This window comes from Pinus tabuliformis, chromosome 9 (assembly GCF_031772625.1).
Source record: "Pinus tabuliformis cultivar Carrire ecotype Pingquan chromosome 9, CPIR1, whole genome shotgun sequence".
Classification (NCBI taxonomy): Eukaryota; Viridiplantae; Streptophyta; class Pinopsida; order Pinales; family Pinaceae; genus Pinus; species Pinus tabuliformis.
The window spans coordinates 1,972,824,334-1,972,844,297 of NC_142307.1; the positions used below are offsets into that span (position 1 = coordinate 1,972,824,334).

Sequence of the window (19,964 nt, forward strand, 5' to 3'; positions counted from 1 at the left end):
AAATCATATTTTAAAGGACCTGTGTGCCTCTTGCTATTCTTGATCTCAATATTACTTGCTTTATTATAATAACTGTCTTAAGAAAGGATTTGCATTGCAACAAAATAAGGATATAAATGTTACCCAATTACTACAATAACTCATCGCAGAATCATGTATCATATGATACCCTAAACCCATTGTATCCATAAGTGGATTATACGAAGAGAAAATAGCGCCATAATAAATTCTAAAGTCACTAAATTCTACTACCGAATTATAAAGAATACTTCTAAGAATATTTTACAATATCAGCAAAGTCAAGTCCCTTGAGGCTTACGAGAACCAACCAAAACCATATTAAAAACAATGGCCCAACTATAACAACAAATGGAACTAAAGATCTAAAGAGGCTAAATCCAATGTGCAATGCAGACAATTCTAATCTTTATTAGTAGGAGCAACACCATTACATATTACACATAAAATCAGCAATAAATTCAAAATCTCGTGTAGATTGAATCCACAAAATAAAAACCTTCCCAATTGTAAAGTTGCTCCGCTAGCTTTTGGAAGCCCTGGCAAAATAGTGCAAGCAGATCAAGCCAGTTCATGAGAATTGAGATCATCAATGAATAAATCTCAACACTCAAAATCAAATTAATAAAAAATGGTTAACACCTATTATTAATTACAAAATCTGAACCCGCCCGTTGAACAAAAGAGTAGCCAGTTGCAAGTTCAAGTAGATCATAATTCAAGTTAAACCATATAATTTCATTTCTCACACACAAGGAATGGAGAATCGTGTGAAGAAATGCATGTCATCCATGAAGGGTATTAATAGACTAAGGTTTCTGATCTAAAAAAGAAAACCAAAAAGAATAATACCAAAAGGAATAATAGATCATGCCCTTCTTTTGATCTCACACTTTTTTCTCTTCCACAATCTGCTTCTTATATAAATTTGCTTGGCCAAAGATTTGGCACACATTTTCCAATTATTTTCTTTATATATTATTGTTGAAGTATTTTATGTATATCCGTGCTCAGTTCTTTTTGAGTTAATGTTAAATAGAGTAACTTCAAAACTAAAAAAAAAAAACATGTATATGCTATTTTGGTTGCATAATGCTGGTTGCCACCATAGTTGGTCTCTCTCAATGAGAGAGATTGCTTGTGTGTCTCACAAACAAAACAATATCTTGTCTTCTCTCAGCAACTTCACATAATATTGTGTGCATATCTAATTTGGTACCAAATCCATGTTCACTGGCATCTGGGAGGGTCTAAGCCCAGCTTGCTGGCACCCAGGTATCATAACGAGTGTTCAAAACATTGTGGCCATGAAATTGTGACACGCATGGAGTTGAATTTACACAAGGAAATTAGGGCATGAGGCACATGAATCAAAGTTGGAATCTGTTATGTGAAGCATGAGGAGGTAATTATAATTTCACGTGTTTGTTAAAAATGGTAAAAAATAAATTAATATTTCCTTAAAAAAAGGAAAAACCAGACAGCATTCTGAAAGACAACTGAACAATTGACAACAATGACGATTGACATGAGAGGAGCGTACAGAGCAATGCTTCGATACATGTGGCATCAACATGATGTCACGAAGGTAATTTAAATTTTACTAATTTTTAACTTGGAAAAAACATAAAATTTTGGTTTTTGCAGGAATGAATTCATTAATGGCAATGATGATGTGAGGAAAAACAACAAATTAGACCACTGCGTCACAATGAAAATAGACCAGACTAGTGACAAAATTAAGTTAGATATGACATTAGTAGGCAAAACGATAACTAGACATACAAATAACAGATCAACAGACTCCTAGAACTAACCGTCAACGTGCCAGCAAGTCATACAAATAATGAATCGAGGAATTGTATAGAAATCACCAAAAACTAGTGTGACAACTAAGGAAAGCAGGAGATGACAAAACTAGATTGCAGAAAATTACTAAAATTCTATAAAATAGCGAATGGTGATGTTTTTCCACGTGAGCAATAGAAGAGGTGTCTAACAGAATTAGTTGGTCATTCCTTTGCGAGGGTTTGATAGCAATGATGGTTTCACAAGTTTGTTTGAAGATGTCACCACTCAAAATGAATTTGTCCAAAAGTTCATCTTGATTGATTCGACATTGGCAGATTGTGGGTTCATTCTTCATTGACGGTTCATGAGTGATTTAGCTAGACTTAGCACATGGTTGCCGATAATCAATCTCAGAGTTGAACATTGAATAGGTTTCATGCAGGAAGATCTTCATAGCAGTTTTATCCAGGGACTCATTAAAAATAATTAATAAAACTGTTTCCGGGTGGAATTTCCCAAAACGCTTTCTGGGTTCTTTGGAATACACGTGCCCAAGCCTTCCTGCAGAATTTGAGACTTAGAGCACAACCGATGCTACCAAAAATCAACACTCCCTCTTAGGTAGGAATGTGCTCTAGGAATGCCTACCACTGAAGCATCACCCTGACTCATAACATCGTCCTCTACACTGCTGATGTTTGACATGCTATCCACCAACCACTGCGCTACTGCTGCTAACACTGCCACTGTCAACACCACATCCATACTACAACTCCCTCTAAATTTCTGCATCCGTGTTGCTGCTGGCACTGCCACTGCAAATTTCCAAACTGTTGCTGCTACTGCATCAACAATGGAAAAACATCCCAAATTACTGAACAAGTGTTCAACATAGATGCATCTCGATGTTGAAGATCTGACTGCTGCTAGTCTCACGCTATCCCTCTGAAGCCACTGTGCTACTTCTGCTACTGCACTATGCCTCCCTACACTGCTGCAACTCTGCACTACGCTGCTCAGACTTGGCGTTCTAGCCACTGCATTTGTCGCTCCAACACTCCTCTGCACCAACTGACACCTGATCCATCCTGCTACTGCTGATCTGGGCTCACATAGCAAGGTATTGATCCGAGAGGTGGACTCCTCAAGGATCCGACCCATATGTAGCTCTTTCGAACTACAGCTCTAAATCAGCCCACCTCCCTCCTGCAGGTATCTCAACTGTCTTGGTGAACTCCTCCTCGATCTTCACGGGTGTAGCCTTTAATTCATGCTTCTCATCTTTGTCCTTCTTCTTGAGAGGACACTATGTTGCATAGTGACCCATTTCACCACACTTGAAGCATTTGATCTTCGAGACATCCTTCTTCTGCCTTCACTGCTCTTGCTGCCCCTTGGATGCAAGGGTCGCATTCTCATCCTCCTCCTTGGGCTTCAACCAACTGTTGTTGCTTCCGTCAAGCTTACACTTGACTAGGTCTCTCCTCAGCTCTTCTTGCTTAAAAGCTGCTCACATCTCATCCCAATTTGGCAAAATCACCCTGCCCAGGATACTCTGGACAAAGATTTGCCACTCATTTGAGACTGAATTGAGGGCTAATCTAACCAACTCGGACCCTTGAGGTGTAGACCCCACAACTGCTAACTCGTACCAGGTCTCCTGAAGCTTCGTGAGGAATGGATGTATGCACTCCCCCTTCTGCATCCGTGTAGATCTTAGTTTCTTCTCTAAGTACATCTTCCACTGCTCGACAGATCCTTGATATAGAGTTGCCAAGGCATCCCACATCTCCTTAGCAGTCCCTCTGCTAGCGATGTGATAGACTACATGATCCTTTACTCCATCCAGGATCATCCTCTTGGCCTTTGCCATTTCTGCGCAGTACTTCTTCAGCGATATTGATTTGCAGGCACAATCACCACGATGTTGACATAGGTCTTGAGAGAATGCACATCTAGAAGGAATGACATTCTTGCCTTCCAGATGACGTAGTTGGATGCTCCATCCAACCTGTCTTGATCTCTCAGCCCACTGGTTGCCATCTCTGCCATGATCTCTCAGCCCACTGGTTGCCATCTTTGCCACGAAAATGTCGAATTGCTCCTCTCTGCTTCCTACTGTTGTTGCTTAGCCAATAAGAAAACAAACTTCTTGGTAGGAAGTCTACTGAGGAAAAATTCCCTCACTGTGCTTCTCTTATCTCTTCTGGCATCTTTCTGCTCAGCGAAATGACTTGCAGAAAACTACGTTCCACCACTCTTCCTCACACTGAGGCTCAACATTGCTCCCTCTGCTACGACAAAATTTTGATCTAGAAGCCCTTCCTCTCTATCAACTAACTCAGAGAGAGACTGCCTTGAAAATTCATCCCTCCGGCTTGGACTGCGCAAACACCCTGGGCATTCGAACTGCTGCCTCCTGCAGTTATTTCGATATTCTTTTCTGCACAGCGCTAGGTTCTCTGACACTATTCTTCTTGTCTCACTAGCACTCCTCTGATACCATGTGAAAATTCCTTAAACTCGGGAATCCCTACTATAGCAATTGATGATGTTTCTCCTGCTTGTTAGATTTACATGAACAAGCTATTTGCAGTTTCCTACAACAAACATCGAAATCGATACACTGCAGCTTACACCAATTAAATAATATGCCGAAACAAGAAACTGAACAATAGAGAGATACACACAAATGACACAATTGTTTTTGGACAAATGTCCCAGGAAAACCCCAATGCGGGAAAACTGGTGTAGCAGATCTCAGGGTTTTTATTATTAATCTGAAGTTATTTCTGAATACAATCTCTGGATTCCTTGTTGGCAATCCAGTACAGAGAATATCACTCGACAAAAGAAATTAGTGAGATTACCTCACTCTACATTGCAAGTCTCGGCTGATCCGACAACTTAACCAACGAGTTCCCCGACTACTTCTGCGTTGCCCCTGCGTGGGCCTGCGTCAACCTCTAAGGCACTGCGTCACCTCTGTTGGGAATCGATTTGCCTTTTGGAGCTGATTCCAACCCTCCCGACTTAGAAACGTCAACTTCCTTAGCAAATTCAGACTTCTGCATGGGGCCTGCATGAGCCCTTCCTGGTTCTACGTCACCCTCTCTAGCCTATGCGCTGCCTCCTCTGTGTGTCTCTCTGCCTCTCTGCTGAGTATTCTTGGCTCCAGAGAAGATCCTCCAGCCAAAACTCCCTCTGCCCCTCTCTGTGTGATCACTACAAATCATTGCGTTGCCTCTAACTTCAACAATTCGATTTGACTGATCAACTCTCTGTGTTTTTCCAAATGACCCTCAAGCCTACCTAAATAATCTTCTCGTTGACATTCAACGGCCCAGATTAGAAGCTAACCAATGGCTAAGATCATTTTTGCTTGATCCTCGTCTTCTTCTAGAAGTTACACCCATAGTTAGATTAATACCCATTAATTACTTTAATTTCCTAAGTTTAGACTTAGGGACCCATTAAAAATAATTAATAAAATTGTCTCTGGGTGCAATTTCCCAAAACACTTTCTGGGTTCTTCGGAATACATGTGTCCAAGCCTCCTTGCAAAATTTGAGACTTACAACACATTCAATGCTACCAGAAATCAATAGTTCCTTATTTGGGGGTTTGAGTTCCTTGTTGTTTTTAAATGATACTAGTGTTGTAACAATGCCTCCGAGCAAGGGAGTAATTTAATTTTCCTATTAAATGATATATACTGTGCGTGGAATTTTATGAAGAATCGTCATTGTGCCATTTACTAATGGTCTCTGCTTGCATTTTCTTTTCACCATTTCGCCTTTGGTTAGCACCCTAGGTTGCTTTGGTATGCAATCTCATCTGCTTACAACATTAGGTCGCAGGTGATATCTACTGTTAGCTCGATTTCTGTTTCCCCATACAATGTTTTCATCCTCAGCTTTTTACTTTACACTGACTGCCTATCATGTACGCAACTATGGTCTGTTGTAAATGAAATGTAAGAACATTTTGCTTAACGTATGGGGCATAACCATAGTATTGCTATACCGAAGATTCTACTAGTACTTTGTTTGATGGGTTGCTTTCAGTACTTGTCCTACTGCTCAGAAATGTATGCCATTAGTTTGCTTGATGAATGGTTTCCCATAATCGTCTTACTATGCAGAAATGTATAATGTTAATTTTCTTAAGGAAATGATTTCCACCAATGGTCTTACTTTTTCGAAATGTATGTTATTAATTTGCTTAATGAATGGTTTCCAGCAATGATCTTACTGTTCAGAAATGTATTACAGTAATGACCTTGCTACAATAATTTTGAATGATTTGCTACCCTAGCGAATAATTTGACCTGTGGGCCGTAATTTTTAAATAAAATAAAGAATGGTCATAATTTTTGTTTTTGAACCGAATGAACTAGTCGGATACTCTTAAATGATTCACCAATTCAACGTGATCCTAGCAAACTTGTTAGGACATGATTCGCTAATCGTATTAACTCTGGTACATTGAATTAGACTCGCCTCTACCTCTGCTTGACCAACGTGGAAGTTCCTCTCTTTTCTGGGAATGAGTTGGAAGTTAATCTTCCACCTAATTCAATTCTCTGACTGAGTTAAAGACGCGTATGCCGCTTAATGATGACTTACGTCCCTGTTACATAAAGACTATGCATACAGATTTTTTTGCACAACATAACTGTCCCCTCTAAATCCTTCTCCGACCTCAGTTGCCTCTAACCCTAGTTCTACAATAATTTTAAGTTAACCAATTTACTCTCTAATTCCCTTTCTTAATACTCATTTTCTGCGTCCAGATTTTACCCCTCTCAAAGATCATTTCTTTCCTTACCTAAATTTAACTTTAGATTAAATGTATCTTACAATTCCACTAGCCTACCACTGAGAATGATAACACTCCCTTAAGCAGGGTGCTGCACAGGGAGGAATAGCTTTTCTAGCTACGTGAGTTGGGATTTCTCAACCGCACTTCTCCATTGCCAACTAAATCTACTATTCAACTCTTAACAATATAGGGTGTTTACTATTGGAATTTCTAAGTTTAACTTGCTAGAAATTCTTCCTGTACTATCTGATTTATTTCTTCTTACTTGTTCAGTTAATTAACAAGTTATTTACCATGTAAATACTGAAAATGAATACAAGTACAATTTCAACACATACAGATCATAAACTGAAAGAAACAAGCACACAAGTGACACCGTTGTTTTTGGACTAATGTCTGTGGAAAAACCCAATGTGGGAAAACTGGTGCAGTTATTCAAAGGGTTTTATTATTATGCAGTTTCAGAATACAACCAGGGTGCTAGAAATGGCTCACCCAACAGAGAATGCCCTCGGCAGTAGTACCTCTCAGTTGGAGACAGATATTTCGGCTAAATCACAGGATGAACGATCCCACAACAAAAACACAACTTCTGCTGCTCTGCATCACCCTATCCAGCTCTCCAGCTCCAATCTGCGCCACGAAATCTGCTAGCACTGCCTCTAGGGTCTGCGTCATCCTATCTGGCCCAACGTCAACCTCTAGAGCCTCTGTGTCTCACACGTTGGCCATCCTCAGGCTCTCCGTAGCTCTTGATTGCCTCTGCGTGGCCTCTAGCTGGCTCTACGTCAACCCTCTCCTGGCTTCTGTGTTGATGCTTTCAGTACTAACTTTGCCTCTCTGCTATGTATTCACTGCCCCTCAGCTGCAACTCAGATCACTTCACTCAATTTCCTGAGCAAACCCTGCCCCAGAAAATCAAGTTCTTGATCTCTCTTGGTGTATTCTCAACCTGACCCTCAAGCCTCCTCTTATAATTTTCTCATTGGTCCATCAACGGCCAAGATTAAATCTCTCATACGACTAAGATTAGATTTGGCTTGATCTATGAATTTTGGACCATTCTAACTCAGTTTTATATTAATTCACATTAATATTTTATTTTTCCTAAGTTTAGACTTAGGAATTCCATTAAAAATATTAATTATTTTAATATCTCCCAAACTGGTTAGATTCTACCCAAACTATTTCTGGGCCTTTGAGATCTCATGTGCTATAACCTCTCCACCAATTTTCGTGGCTAGAGCACATCCGATGCTACCCCAAATCAACACTCCCTCTTAGCGAGGATTGTGCTTTAGTAATACTCCTCACTGAGTATCACCCTAATCATCCAGCATTGGTCCCTGTGCTGATGCTAGGCCTCCCTGCCCAACATCCTCTACATTGTTGCATCATGTACTGCTACCCATGGCCTTGCCATTCCCACTGCTGCATCCGTACGACAACTCCCTCTGCATCCGTGTTGCTACCCATGGCCCTGCCACTGCCACTGCTGCATCTGCACTGCAACTCAGTTACTGAGAAGTAAGTAACTGATCCTCCCAACTCTGAAATCTCTGTCAGGCTAGAGACACTCCCGACGCTGAAGCTCCCTCTGTCGTTGACAAGTGCTCCCTCTCTGATCTTTGCGCTGTTGCAACAACTCCATGCATCTCGCACTGCTGCCTCACACTGTCCTGGGACTCCTGCACTGTAAATTCTTTGTCGCTCCATTCGCATCCGTCTCTACCGACATCCGCCAATCCTGCTACTCTTTGGGGCTCCCGTAGCCAGGTATAATCCAAGAGGTTGGGTACCTCGAGGATCCTGCCCCTCATTGCCTGTAGTCCGTCTGACTACAACTCGATGTCTCCACACCTCTTCTCTCGAGGTGCATGAGCACTCATGACATAGTCGTCATCAGTCTCCACTTTGTTCTCCGCCTTAGCTGGCGCAACCTTGGTCTCAGAAGCCTCTCCCTTGCTCTTCTTCCTAGGACATTGGTTCGCATAGTGACCGAGTTCCCCACAATGGAAGCACCTAACCTTGGAGAGGTCCTTCTTATTTCTTTTCTCCTGCTTTCCCACAAATGTGAGAGTCACATCTTCTTCTTCCTCGTTCTCGATTTTGACCCCTTTTCCGCTACTCCCTGCCTTGGACACCCGTTTGATCTCTTCTTGACGAAGAGCCACCCACAGTTCCTCCCAATCTAGAAGGCTCATCCTGCCCAGTATGCTCTAAACAAATACCTCCCAATCCTCTGAGACTGCATTCAATGTTGTCCTTACCATCAGTGCTTGATTCGGTGTGGTCCATATGGAAGTTAGCTGATCACGGATCTCCTTCAATCCACCGAGGAAGACATCTATCTACTTTCCCTTCTGCATCTGATATGACTGCAACTGATTTTCAAGTAACATCCTCCTCTGCACGGAAGTATGATGGTACAAGTTCTTTAGGGCTTCCCACATCTCATTTGCCATTTCCTTCTCAGCAATATGTGGCACCACATGATCCTTGACACCATCAAGGATGATGCACTTTGCCTCCTTGTACTTGTCATTTTCAGCTGGGTCAACTGGGATCGTTATCGTTTTCAAGGCGAAGTGTTTGATGCGATACCTATCTAGAATGGACAAGATCCTGGCCTTCCAGACTACGAAGTTTGAAGCTCCGTCCAGTCTATCCTGATCTCTTAGCCCATTTACTACCATTTTGTTGCTCCTCTTTCGACTCTTTCAAGTCTCTTTACTTCCCATCTGGAAGTTCTCGGTTTGACTCCCTTTGAGCCTTGATTTCCCATCTGGAAATCCCTCTGCCAATGTTGAGATGCCCCACTTTGATTGTTTGTGCAACTGCACCACTGATCCAGATTTCTTGGCTAGAAATCCTCGGCAGCAACTCCCTCCTCCTTGGTCTTGCCCTATTAGGTACTGTTCTAACCACAATACCCCACCAGCTTCGCTCCACAACTTACCCACAGCCTCCTATGCCCCAACAGTCTGAAGGTTAAAGCCTCTAGGTTCTGCGTAATCTTGGCACCAGCACAATCTGCACCTCGTGGCCACAGCGTCGATCCTTCCTAGCTGAGAAAGATGACTGGGCACTGCGTAGGTCAGGTCTGCTCCTCTCTGCCTCAGCACTGATCCTCCTCCTGGCTCGAACTGATGACGCAGGCTCTCTGCGTCACCCCTTTCTTGCTGCTTTCTGCTAGGAACAATTTCTGTCATTCGGAACAACTGTTTCCACTGCTACTGCTCTGCTCGGTTGATGCCTTCAGTTATCTTGTGATGTGTAACCACGCTTTGATAACATGTTGGAATTTCTAAGTCCATCCGTCATAAATTCTACCTGTACTATCTGATCTATTTGTTCCTACTTGTTCAATTACTTAACAAGTTATTTACCATGTAAATACTGAAAATAAACACAAGTACAATATCAACACATACAGATCATCAATTGAAAGAAACAAGCACACAAGTGACACCGTTATTTTTGGACTAATGTCCCCGGAAAAACCCAATGTGGGAAAACCGGTGCAGCTATTGGAGGGTTTTATTATTAAGCAGTTTCAGAATACAATCTGGGTGCCAAAAATTGCTCACCCAACAGAGAATGCCCTCGGCAATAGTACTCTCAGTCGGACACAGATATTTCGACTAAATCATCGGATGAACGATCCCACAGCAATATTGCAACACTTTTGCTGCTCTCTGTCACCCTGATAGGGATTGTGTCACCCTATCTAGCTCTCTAGCTCCAATCTGTCCCATGAAATCTCCCAGCGTCAGCCTCTCGGGGCTCTGTGTCAGCCTTTAGAGCCTCAGTGTCTCCCACATTGGCCCTCCTCAAGCTCTGCGCAACTCTTGGTTGCCTATGTGTGGCCGCTAGCTGGCTTTGCATCAACCCTCTCCCGACTTTTGCGCTGATGCTCCCGATACTATCTCTGCCTCTCTGCTACTGTATTCACAGCGCCTCAGCTGCAACTCTGGTCACTCCTTCGATTTCCTCAGCAAGCCCTGCCCCATAAAATCGAATTCTTGATCAACTCTGTGTGTTCTCCAATTAACTGTCAAGCCTCTTCTTATACTTTTCTCGTTGACAATTCAACGACCGAGATTAAGTCCCTAATCAACGGCTAAGATTAGATCTGGCTTGCTCCATGACTTTTGGACCATTCTAACACAGTTTTATATTAATTCACATTAATATTTCATTTTCTCTAAGTTTAGACATAGGGACTCCATTAAAAATATTAATTATTTTAATATTCTCAAACTGGTTAGATTCTGCCCAAACCATTTCTGGGTCTTGGAGATCTCATGTGCTTTAGCCTCTCCACCAATTTCCAAGGCTAGAGCACATCCGATGCTACCCCAAATCAACAGGAATATGAGTGAAGGAGAAGGTTAATTGTCAAGAGAACTTGTGTCTTGATCCTGGAGAGGCTACTAGGTCAAGGGTCTTCGTCTTGGTATTCGTTAATTGGAATTTCTAGAAGAAGAATTTGTGTGGGTTTTCCTCTCAAAGAGAAAGGTTTTGGCCCTGGCTCATAGCCTAAATGGTGTGTCTCTTGTCTATTTACGTTCATGCCTTGATTACTGTTTAATGAAGAAGAACACTAATAATCTAACATGAAGAAGATCCTAATCTAAACAAGTACAAAGAAATCACAAACAGTCGCTAATAGAAGACATATCACCTAATGCTAATGCCCTAGATTTCTCAACATGGCGTCAGAAGTGGGAGCTTAGGTACATTCCCTTTTGGTAGGAATGAGTACATTCCTTTATTGGAATATGTCCTCCCTATTTGAGAGGGAGAGATAGACATGTCATTCTGGTCTTCACCTGGGAAGATAAAATGGAGGATTGGGCATCCAATACTCTTTGGGGATCAGATAGGGCATCCAATGGAAGAGTATTCATGGAGGACCGATATTCTTTGAGGGTTGGGGAGTCCAAGATAAGAATAGTCCTCATGGAACATATCTTGAGAGAACCCAAGTGGGGTATGTTCCGAGAGAGACAATGATGAGGGTGTCTACAAATCATTGGTCTCGCCAGCATTGAGCTCAAATCTTGTGGAGATAAGGATTTGTTAGTCAAGGCCTTGCTATGTAACGATGTTGGTTGGTATGATGCTATACAAATGAGTTATCAATCCAAAATCTTCATATGAGAAATTCTTCAGATTGAGAATGACCAAGTACCATTATGAATACCTCCCTAGTTAAGAGGGAGTGTTGAAAAGTATAACTAGTTTCGGTCTTCATAATGACATGTAATTGTGACTTTTGTAAATGATGTAATGAAGAAAATACAAATTATTTTTGTAAGCCTTGCTTCATGGGTTTCATGAGCAAGTGCTTTTATTTTAGAGGGCTCCCATTGACAACCTAAGGATTCATCATTAAAAGTCAAAGGGTCAATGTCATGTATGAAGAGCTGTTCTTGGACATATGTCAAATGTATATGAGTCAATAACATTGTCAAATAGCCCTCCAATGATAAGCACAAGTCCTCCTCTTCATGTTGGCTTTAGAAAGGAGTAACAAACTCATGTCGCTCACAGTTTGAAGAAAAACTCACAGTTTGAAGAAAAACTATTCATAAGTTCATGTCGGCTTAATATGATGGATAAACCACTATAAATAGGCACCTCGGCCTATTCCACAGGTACAAAATTTCGGTCACATGCCTCTAAGTTTTTCGTATGGGTAGCACAAAAGACAGGTTTGAATGAAAGGGACAACGAAGAGGTGAAGAAGGCTAATCTCAGTCAACAGAAGTTTGGATCCTTTTTCTCAGTTTGGATTGATACATCGCAATGAAAAAGAAGAGGGAGGGGGGAAGCAACATAGGTTGGAGTCATAGGGCCACATACATCAGAGTGAATAAGATCCAAGATTTCTTTCGACCGCGAAGCACTGCTTCGAAATGGTCTCTTGGTATTCTTACCCAATGCACATCCCTTGCAGACACCTTCATGATCTTCCTTTAGATTTGCGATTCCATCTACTATGGAATTTAAAGTTGGAAGAATTTTGAAACGTAGATGACCAAACCTTTGATTCCAAAGTTCACATGGACTAATCTCAATGTGAACTAGGGCTTGGTTTACAGGAGATATTAATTTGTAAAGCCTTCCTTCTCGGATACCAATAACTTTAGCTTGATCCATGCTTGAGTCTTTTCCCCAACCAACTACCTTTCCATCAATGGAGGCTACTCTATCTCCTTTATCTTCTAAACTTGAAATAGAAAGTAAATTTTTGGAACAAATAGAATGTTGTTGAGGTGGATGTTGCTTCCATCCTTGAGTTTTATGGAAGTTGATCCAATGCTCTTCACTGGATAGCTTTTGTTGTCTCCAAGTTCCACAGAGTAAGCGGATTTTTCTTTTGATAAGGTCTTCAATTGGTTAGAGTGACCGGTCATGTGCCTTGATGCACCACTATCAATTACCTAGATGTCTTCGTCTTGGAATGTACCAGAGATAGCCGAAAAGAGACCTTCATCTCTTTCATTGATTGATGCCTTCTTTGAAGAAAATAAGGGACTCCATGCATCCTTGATACCTTTCTTGAGATGGCTTGCAATATTCTTGATGAACTTCTTCATTGTAAATGAGATCTTCATGATGCCCTTAGAGAACCAAAGCTCTGATACCATGTTGAGAATTCAGTAGGGCAATGTATATGCTAATTCTCTTAACTTGATAACTGTTTGTGTTATCCTCTTAATTATTAGCTTTGATATTTATTATTCCAATATGCAATACATCAAAACACTACCAAAACAATAAGAATAGTGACATAGTATATAGGCTGCAAGCCAGGGCCAAAACCCCTCCTCTTGAGGGGAAAACCTGGAAATCTATTCTTTATCTTTCATATATTTCAATTGACGAATACCATGACCTAGACTCAGACAAATACCCTCCAAGATCAAGTCTTCCATGGCTTCCCACTGCAATATCTTCGACCTCCCAGTAGATCTGAAATTCTGCTCCCCAACAATTGCTGCTGCTTCTCTAGGAGACTTCGATCTCCCCCTAACAACCTTAACTTGTGTCTTGATCTTGGAGAGGCTGTTAGGAAACATCAATCTAGGGAACCTCGGCCCTAGATTGATGTTTCCTAACAGCCTTAACGTGATTCCAACAACTAATAACACACTGGATACACGTTTAACATATAAAGTGAGAAATATTGATGTTTCCTAACAATAGATTATTGAGTGCTACTGCTCTAACAATAAAATCATCATCTCTCCCAACTATAACATCTAACAACACATTGGTTACATGTTTAACATATAAAGTGACAAATATTGATGTTTCCTAACAATACATTATTGAGTGCTACCACTGTAGCAATAAAATCATCTTCTTTAACAAAATAATCATCTACCATTGTGCACAAATCTTTCCTTTGCTTTAATTCCTTTGCTCAACATAGCTTATCTTTTTCAGGATATAATATTTGACCATATATCAATTTACAATACAGCCTACAAAGCTCTTCAATTAACTGTTGACATACAATAAGAATCACTAAAAAAACATTGAGCTTGTTGGCCTTCAGTAAAAATTTAAAAAATATACATAGCAGGACCCTTGACAGAAATTTCAGGTGAAATGAAGCAAAACAAAATTTTCTTTTGTTTTATTTTAATTGGCAGTCTGCAATGGTCCTAAATGCTAAATCAGGTCAATATCTATTCTGTGGGCCTTTATCTTTAATCCTATTCATAACTTCAACGTTAAAGAGAATGGAACTGAATATATGATTCTTATGATGGCCAATACAGTTTTGATCAATTTTCGACTAGATTGTAGAGACATGTTTGTGTATGCAGTATTGACCAAGATGCAAAACCAACACATCTTCATTTGTCCAGTGCCCAAAAGTTAAAAGTTAAAACACACGTACCTAGCCATATAGGATTCTTCAAGTGTATTCACAACTATCTTATCACCAACATCTAAATAAGTAGGTCCCTGCATACATAATTGTGTGAAAAGTTACTTATTGAGACTGACATCTATGTTGCCAGAAACATTTACAAACATAAAGGATCGGTCAACTTATCATGAATTTTCTTTCATGCTCAAATATAAAACAGTATATGATTCCAAATATAAAGGTGAATACCTCCTTTGAACATAAAAAGTTGAAACTAGCCTTAAAAATAGCATTTCAGAATCTGAATTTGAAATGAAATTGGTTCTACTATTCCAGTGACGGCATTGTGCAGATGCCAGCAAATCTGCAACACTAAAGTTGCATACTCTTAAAATTGCACTCTTGATTGCTTCTTTGGAGCCCATATTATTAGAACTGGACTGATCATCAAACTGGTCAATCCCAGAAACCAGAACTCGACAAAAATCACAAACAAAACTGGACATAAAACTAATCAAACAAAAAAATACATAAAATATTCAAATTGAAAAAAAAAAATATGTTTGTGGATCCATGTGAATCCAAACATTTATACATAATATGCATGTGCATCCATGTCAATCAGCTCTCCAAACCAGCCCATGAAATTCAGCTCAAAAACTCCAAATTGCTCAAATGAATTGTGCGAGTCAAATAGAGGGCGAGGACCTCTTTAAATAGCATTTGGTTGGGGGAGGGGTGTCCTAAGGTTAGATTTAGTGTCTTACTTTTTTTATTAATTTTTTTTAATTAAATTTAAGTTCAAGTGGTACCTGTTATCACAACAACTCGCACATCATGAGATAATGCACTAAACCTCAAGTGCAGTTTGACTGCAACTAAGAGGGAGGCCACTATCATCTCACCAATCCTCTTCTTCACTTCAGGTCTTTTGTTGCCCAAAGTGTACACCTAAGGCGCAATGCTTAGAGTAGGGGTAGTCACCTATTCCCTACTCACTCCGTTTAAGCTCTTTCTTAGACAAGCTATGGTGGGTAGTCCCTAAAGATAAATGAAAGATGAAAACTTGTTGGAACAACAAGTTCTAGGAGACTAAGGGTAGGGCAATTACTCCTCTAGGCAACCTGAAGTGAAGTTAACGGAAAGCAAGATTATTATTATTATTGAGCAATGTGGATTCTTAGAGATAGAGCCGATTAAATCAAATTGACACTTAACAAGATTAACAATAATGAGACCAATGCCTTAATAACAATGTTCAAATACAAATTAAAGTACTTGCTCAAAATAACTATATCTAAAGTCACAAGACAAGAAATGCTACAAGACAAGGTTTGTATGGAGAACAAAATATTACAACAATTGGATAAATGAGCAATAAGAGATAAACAAGTATAACAATCTAAAACCCACATGTAAATGAAGTAAGCTCACAATTCCAATCACAATAACCAATTGATATGCAAGATGATGATGCAAGGTCTAACTATGTGAGATGCAAGATCTTGGTAAATTTTAATTATATGCTTGTTCTAAGGTGAAGGCCTTCTCCTCAATTATTGAAGCAAGTCTTAGAACAAGGTTGTTGGGAGAACTGCCAAGGAAGGACGCTAAGGCCTCATTAATGATGCCTACCTAGGTGTTCTAGCAACCCAAGAGCCTTTGTTCCTGTTACCCACCATTTTGTGGGTGATATCCCTAGGAGAATTTTTTCTCCAAGATGATCCTTAGCCTGCAGCCACCAACTAGCTCCTTGTGCCACTTCGCCATCACCTGAGCCAGCCATGTGGTCCCTCACCCATCTGTGATGATCGTATGTTTGAAGGTGGGCCTCTCGAACCAAAATGTATGCCTTGTCATTTGGTGATTGAGTATTGTAGTTTTCTTATCATGGACACTTTAGGGCATGGATTAATGGGGTGATTCGGCAGAAAGAATGGGCTAGGTTTGTGCTCTTGTCCCCTAGACCCCCTTTGGGATATCAACCTTGGATTCTAGTCAAGTGGGATCTCTTTTACTAACCATTTGGCTTTAGGGGTGGTATTCCACGGGAAACCTTGATTTTGGTTGCATAGTCCCACTCCCTCATCCGCACACATTACCCCATTTCCACTCATTATTACCAAATTCATCATTTCTCCCACCTGGGACCACATTCCTCCGCTAGGTTCACATAGGGCTAGTTCTCCCCTTCCCCTTGCCCACATCTTGGGTCAGGCCTAGAATGATACCCCGGGGTTGATGCAACTAAAAAAGAAAAGTAAAAGCATAATTAGCCACATTCAATAGGAAAATGTACCACAAAATGCAAAAGATGGTCGGGACAAACACATTTAGAACGTGTGAAAAGCCAATACATGAGCTCTACCCCATCATCATGACCATCACCCTGGTTCCTATAGGTTCTATGAGCCTTCTTCATCATATAAGAACCCATGATTGTCCCAACCCCTGGGGGCAATGAACTGCCCTACCTTAAAAGAGGGTTTTCACTGCTACATCTCACACATCATGCTCTTACCCCTTGAGCCCTGAGCAATTAACTAAAGAAAAATCATAAAAGGGCAAAAGGCATATAAAGAAGGGTGGAAAAATCAAGGTCGAGGCACCTCATGTACCATGATTGCTCCCTCTATACATTATATACCCAAGTGTGGGCTTCCCTTTTATTAGCTACCCTTGTACCCCATCATGTGGCACAGGGCTGCCTACTTCATTCACCTCTTTATCACATACCACCACCTTTTAAAGGATGTACCGTGGACACATTATCCTCTTTAGAAGTAGAAACCACCTAATAGGATACTTGGTTAACCCCATTTGGAGTTTGGAGACATTAGCACATCCCGAAACCCATTATGGAAGGGCAAGCCATTATGAACTCCCCACCTGTGGTCCATGGTTTGTAAGTTCTTTTACTTGATTTCTTTGATGAATTGATGTACTGGAAAGCCAAGGTACGCATTGGATCTTATGCAAGATTGCAGATGGTTTCCATCTTGGGTTTGGTCTTCCTATATGGGGCCCTAACCGTCCAGAGGGCTACATTGGCACATGTACGTTGTGTGTCGAGAGCAATGGGCCTCCACAATAGTAGACAACACTCCAAGAGGAGTTTTGTATGTGGATGATCTTTTAATGACAGGATCATCAAGGCTCATAGAGGACTACAAGAGGAACTTGGCATCAGAGTTTGTTATGAAGGATTTGGGGTTGATGTACTATTTCCTAGGATTGGAAGTATGGCAGAAGGATGGGGAGATCTTCCTTGGGCAAGGAATATATGCTACAAATATTCTGAAGAGGTTCAAAATGCAAGATTCTAGACCCTTGTCTACACCCATGATCACCAACTAGAAGAAGATAAATGCATCAAATGACAAGGATGTCGACCCCACCTTGTAAAGATAGCTTATTGGGTCTCTCATGTATCCGGTCAACACTAGGCCATATATTTGCTTCGCAGTCAATACTCTTATTCAATTCATGGTAGAGTCGAAGAGGGTACATTGGGTAGTAGTGAGGCATATTCTGAGGTATGTGCATGGCACAGTGGAGTATGGGTTGACATATACCCAATGGTATGACGTCAGACTATGTGGGTTCACAGACGCAGATTGGGTAGGTAGTTCAATAGATAGGAAAAGTACCTTCGGGTATTGCTTCAGCTTTGAATCAAGGATGGTTTTGTGGTGCAGCAGGAAGCAGAAGTCGGTAGCTCTCAGCTTTGCAGAAACATAATACATGGCAGCAAGCACAACTACGTGCGAAGTTATATGGCTTCGAAAGCTACTAGTAAGTTTGTTCAGGCAGAGGATGAGGCGACCAAAGTCTATTGTGATAATTAGAGTTGCAAAAAGCTCTCGGAGAATTCAATGTTTTATGACAGGTCGAAACACATAGATATTCGATGTCATTTCATTAGAGATTGTGTACAACGTGGGTCGGTCCAACAATAATATCTTCCCACAAAAGAGCAGGTTACAGAGATACTCACAAAAGCTCTAGGGAGAGCTAAGTTTGTCTATTTCAGAGAACAAATGGGTATGGTGAAGAACCCATTTTAGTAGCAGGGACAGATTTTAAGTTGCAGATGTTGTAGTTGCGGCAGCAACATATGAGAGGGAGTTGTAGTGTTAGCAACAATATGGCAGTCTCAGCAGCAGCAATAACGCAGCATCAAAGTTGCGCAGTAGGTGGTGGGCAATAACAACCAGACATCAATAACGTGACAGGAAATGATACAAAGACAGAGTGTTGTGGCAGGGTGTGCAACACTAGAACACATTCCTCGCTAAGAGGGAGTGCTAGTTTTTGTAGCATTGGATGTGTTCTAGCCATGAAATTTGGTGGAGGCTAGAATACATGAGATCTCAAAAACCTAGAAATCGTTTCTAGAAATTCCACCTAGAAATGTCTCAATTAGATTATTAACTGTTTTTTTAAATATTTCCTAAGTCTAAGCTTAGGGAATATGGTTAATTAATTAGTATTAATTGAGATAAGGTGAGAATCATCTAGAAACTCACATGAATCGATCTAGAAATGATCTGACCCATCAATTAAGATTTAATCTTGGCCATTGGAGCCCCAATAGGAAGATATAAGAAGGGATCGATGTTGTGATGGAAAATACACCAAAGCAGATACTCAGTTGCCCGTAGTTTGATTTTCTCAGTGGCAGAGATTCAATAGAGAAGATAAAGCTAGAGGGCGAGTAGCAAGTGGTAGAGGAGGGTAGCAGCATTCCAGGAGGAAACATTCTAGTCCCGAGAAGAGGTAGTGAGAGGAAGGCTGAAATTCCCAAAGATTTTGCGCAAGCATTGCGCATAGGGTGATGCAGAAGGCTCAACGTGTGGCTAGGGAGGCAATTTCGGTGGCATAAATTAGCTATGGGGTGAGCAAAAATTCTCACAATAATTTAGCTAGTTTTCTCCTCATATTGGATTGCCAGTGGAGCATCTAAATTATTGTACTCAAAATTGTTGTTGAAGAATAATAATAAAACCCTCATCTGCTGCACCGGTTTTCCCACATTGGGTTTTTCCAAGGACAATTGTCCAAAAATAACTGTGTCAAAATTCTTATGTGTGCGCTGAAATTTCTTAGTTTCCAGTATTTTATTTTCCACAGTATTTTCATGGTGAAAATTGCAATTGTGATTTTATTCATTGTTTCTCATAGCAACTGCATAATTTAATTTATAGTTAGGAGAATAATTTCCAGTTGTTACAATCGATGAAATTTTCACATTCCATATATGAAAATGACTCTTATGACTTGTTGACTCAAAGGCAAGCCCTAAAATCACTCAATGGGTGCTGAACTATAAAATAAATTTCCCTTGACCATGAAACCCATGCCTCAAGAATGACAATAATGAATTTATTTTTCTCTTTGCATCAAATACATAAAATCATGATTATATTTGTCATTG

General features: G+C 40.6%; 1 protein-coding gene across 4 annotated transcripts in view; it reads right to left on the reverse strand.

Annotated features, from left to right (window-relative positions):
- Positions 1–223: 223 nt before the first annotated feature.
- Positions 224–19,964, reverse strand: part of LOC149156912 (elongation factor P (EF-P) family protein) — a 340,259-nt gene continuing 320,518 nt past the window's right edge. For 3 of the 4 annotated variants that reach the window (XM_089438784.1, XM_089438782.1, XM_089438785.1), the window contains 2 exons: positions 14,555–14,622; positions 224–557 (listed from right to left, as the gene is read on the reverse strand). In XM_089438784.1, the coding sequence (XP_089294910.1) occupies positions 542–557; positions 14,555–14,622 (84 nt within the window). In that variant the 3' untranslated portion in view covers positions 224–541. Of the gene's footprint in view, positions 558–14,554; positions 14,623–14,775; positions 14,892–19,964 lie in introns of those variants that run through there. The other variant, XM_089438783.1, reaches the window with a different exon arrangement.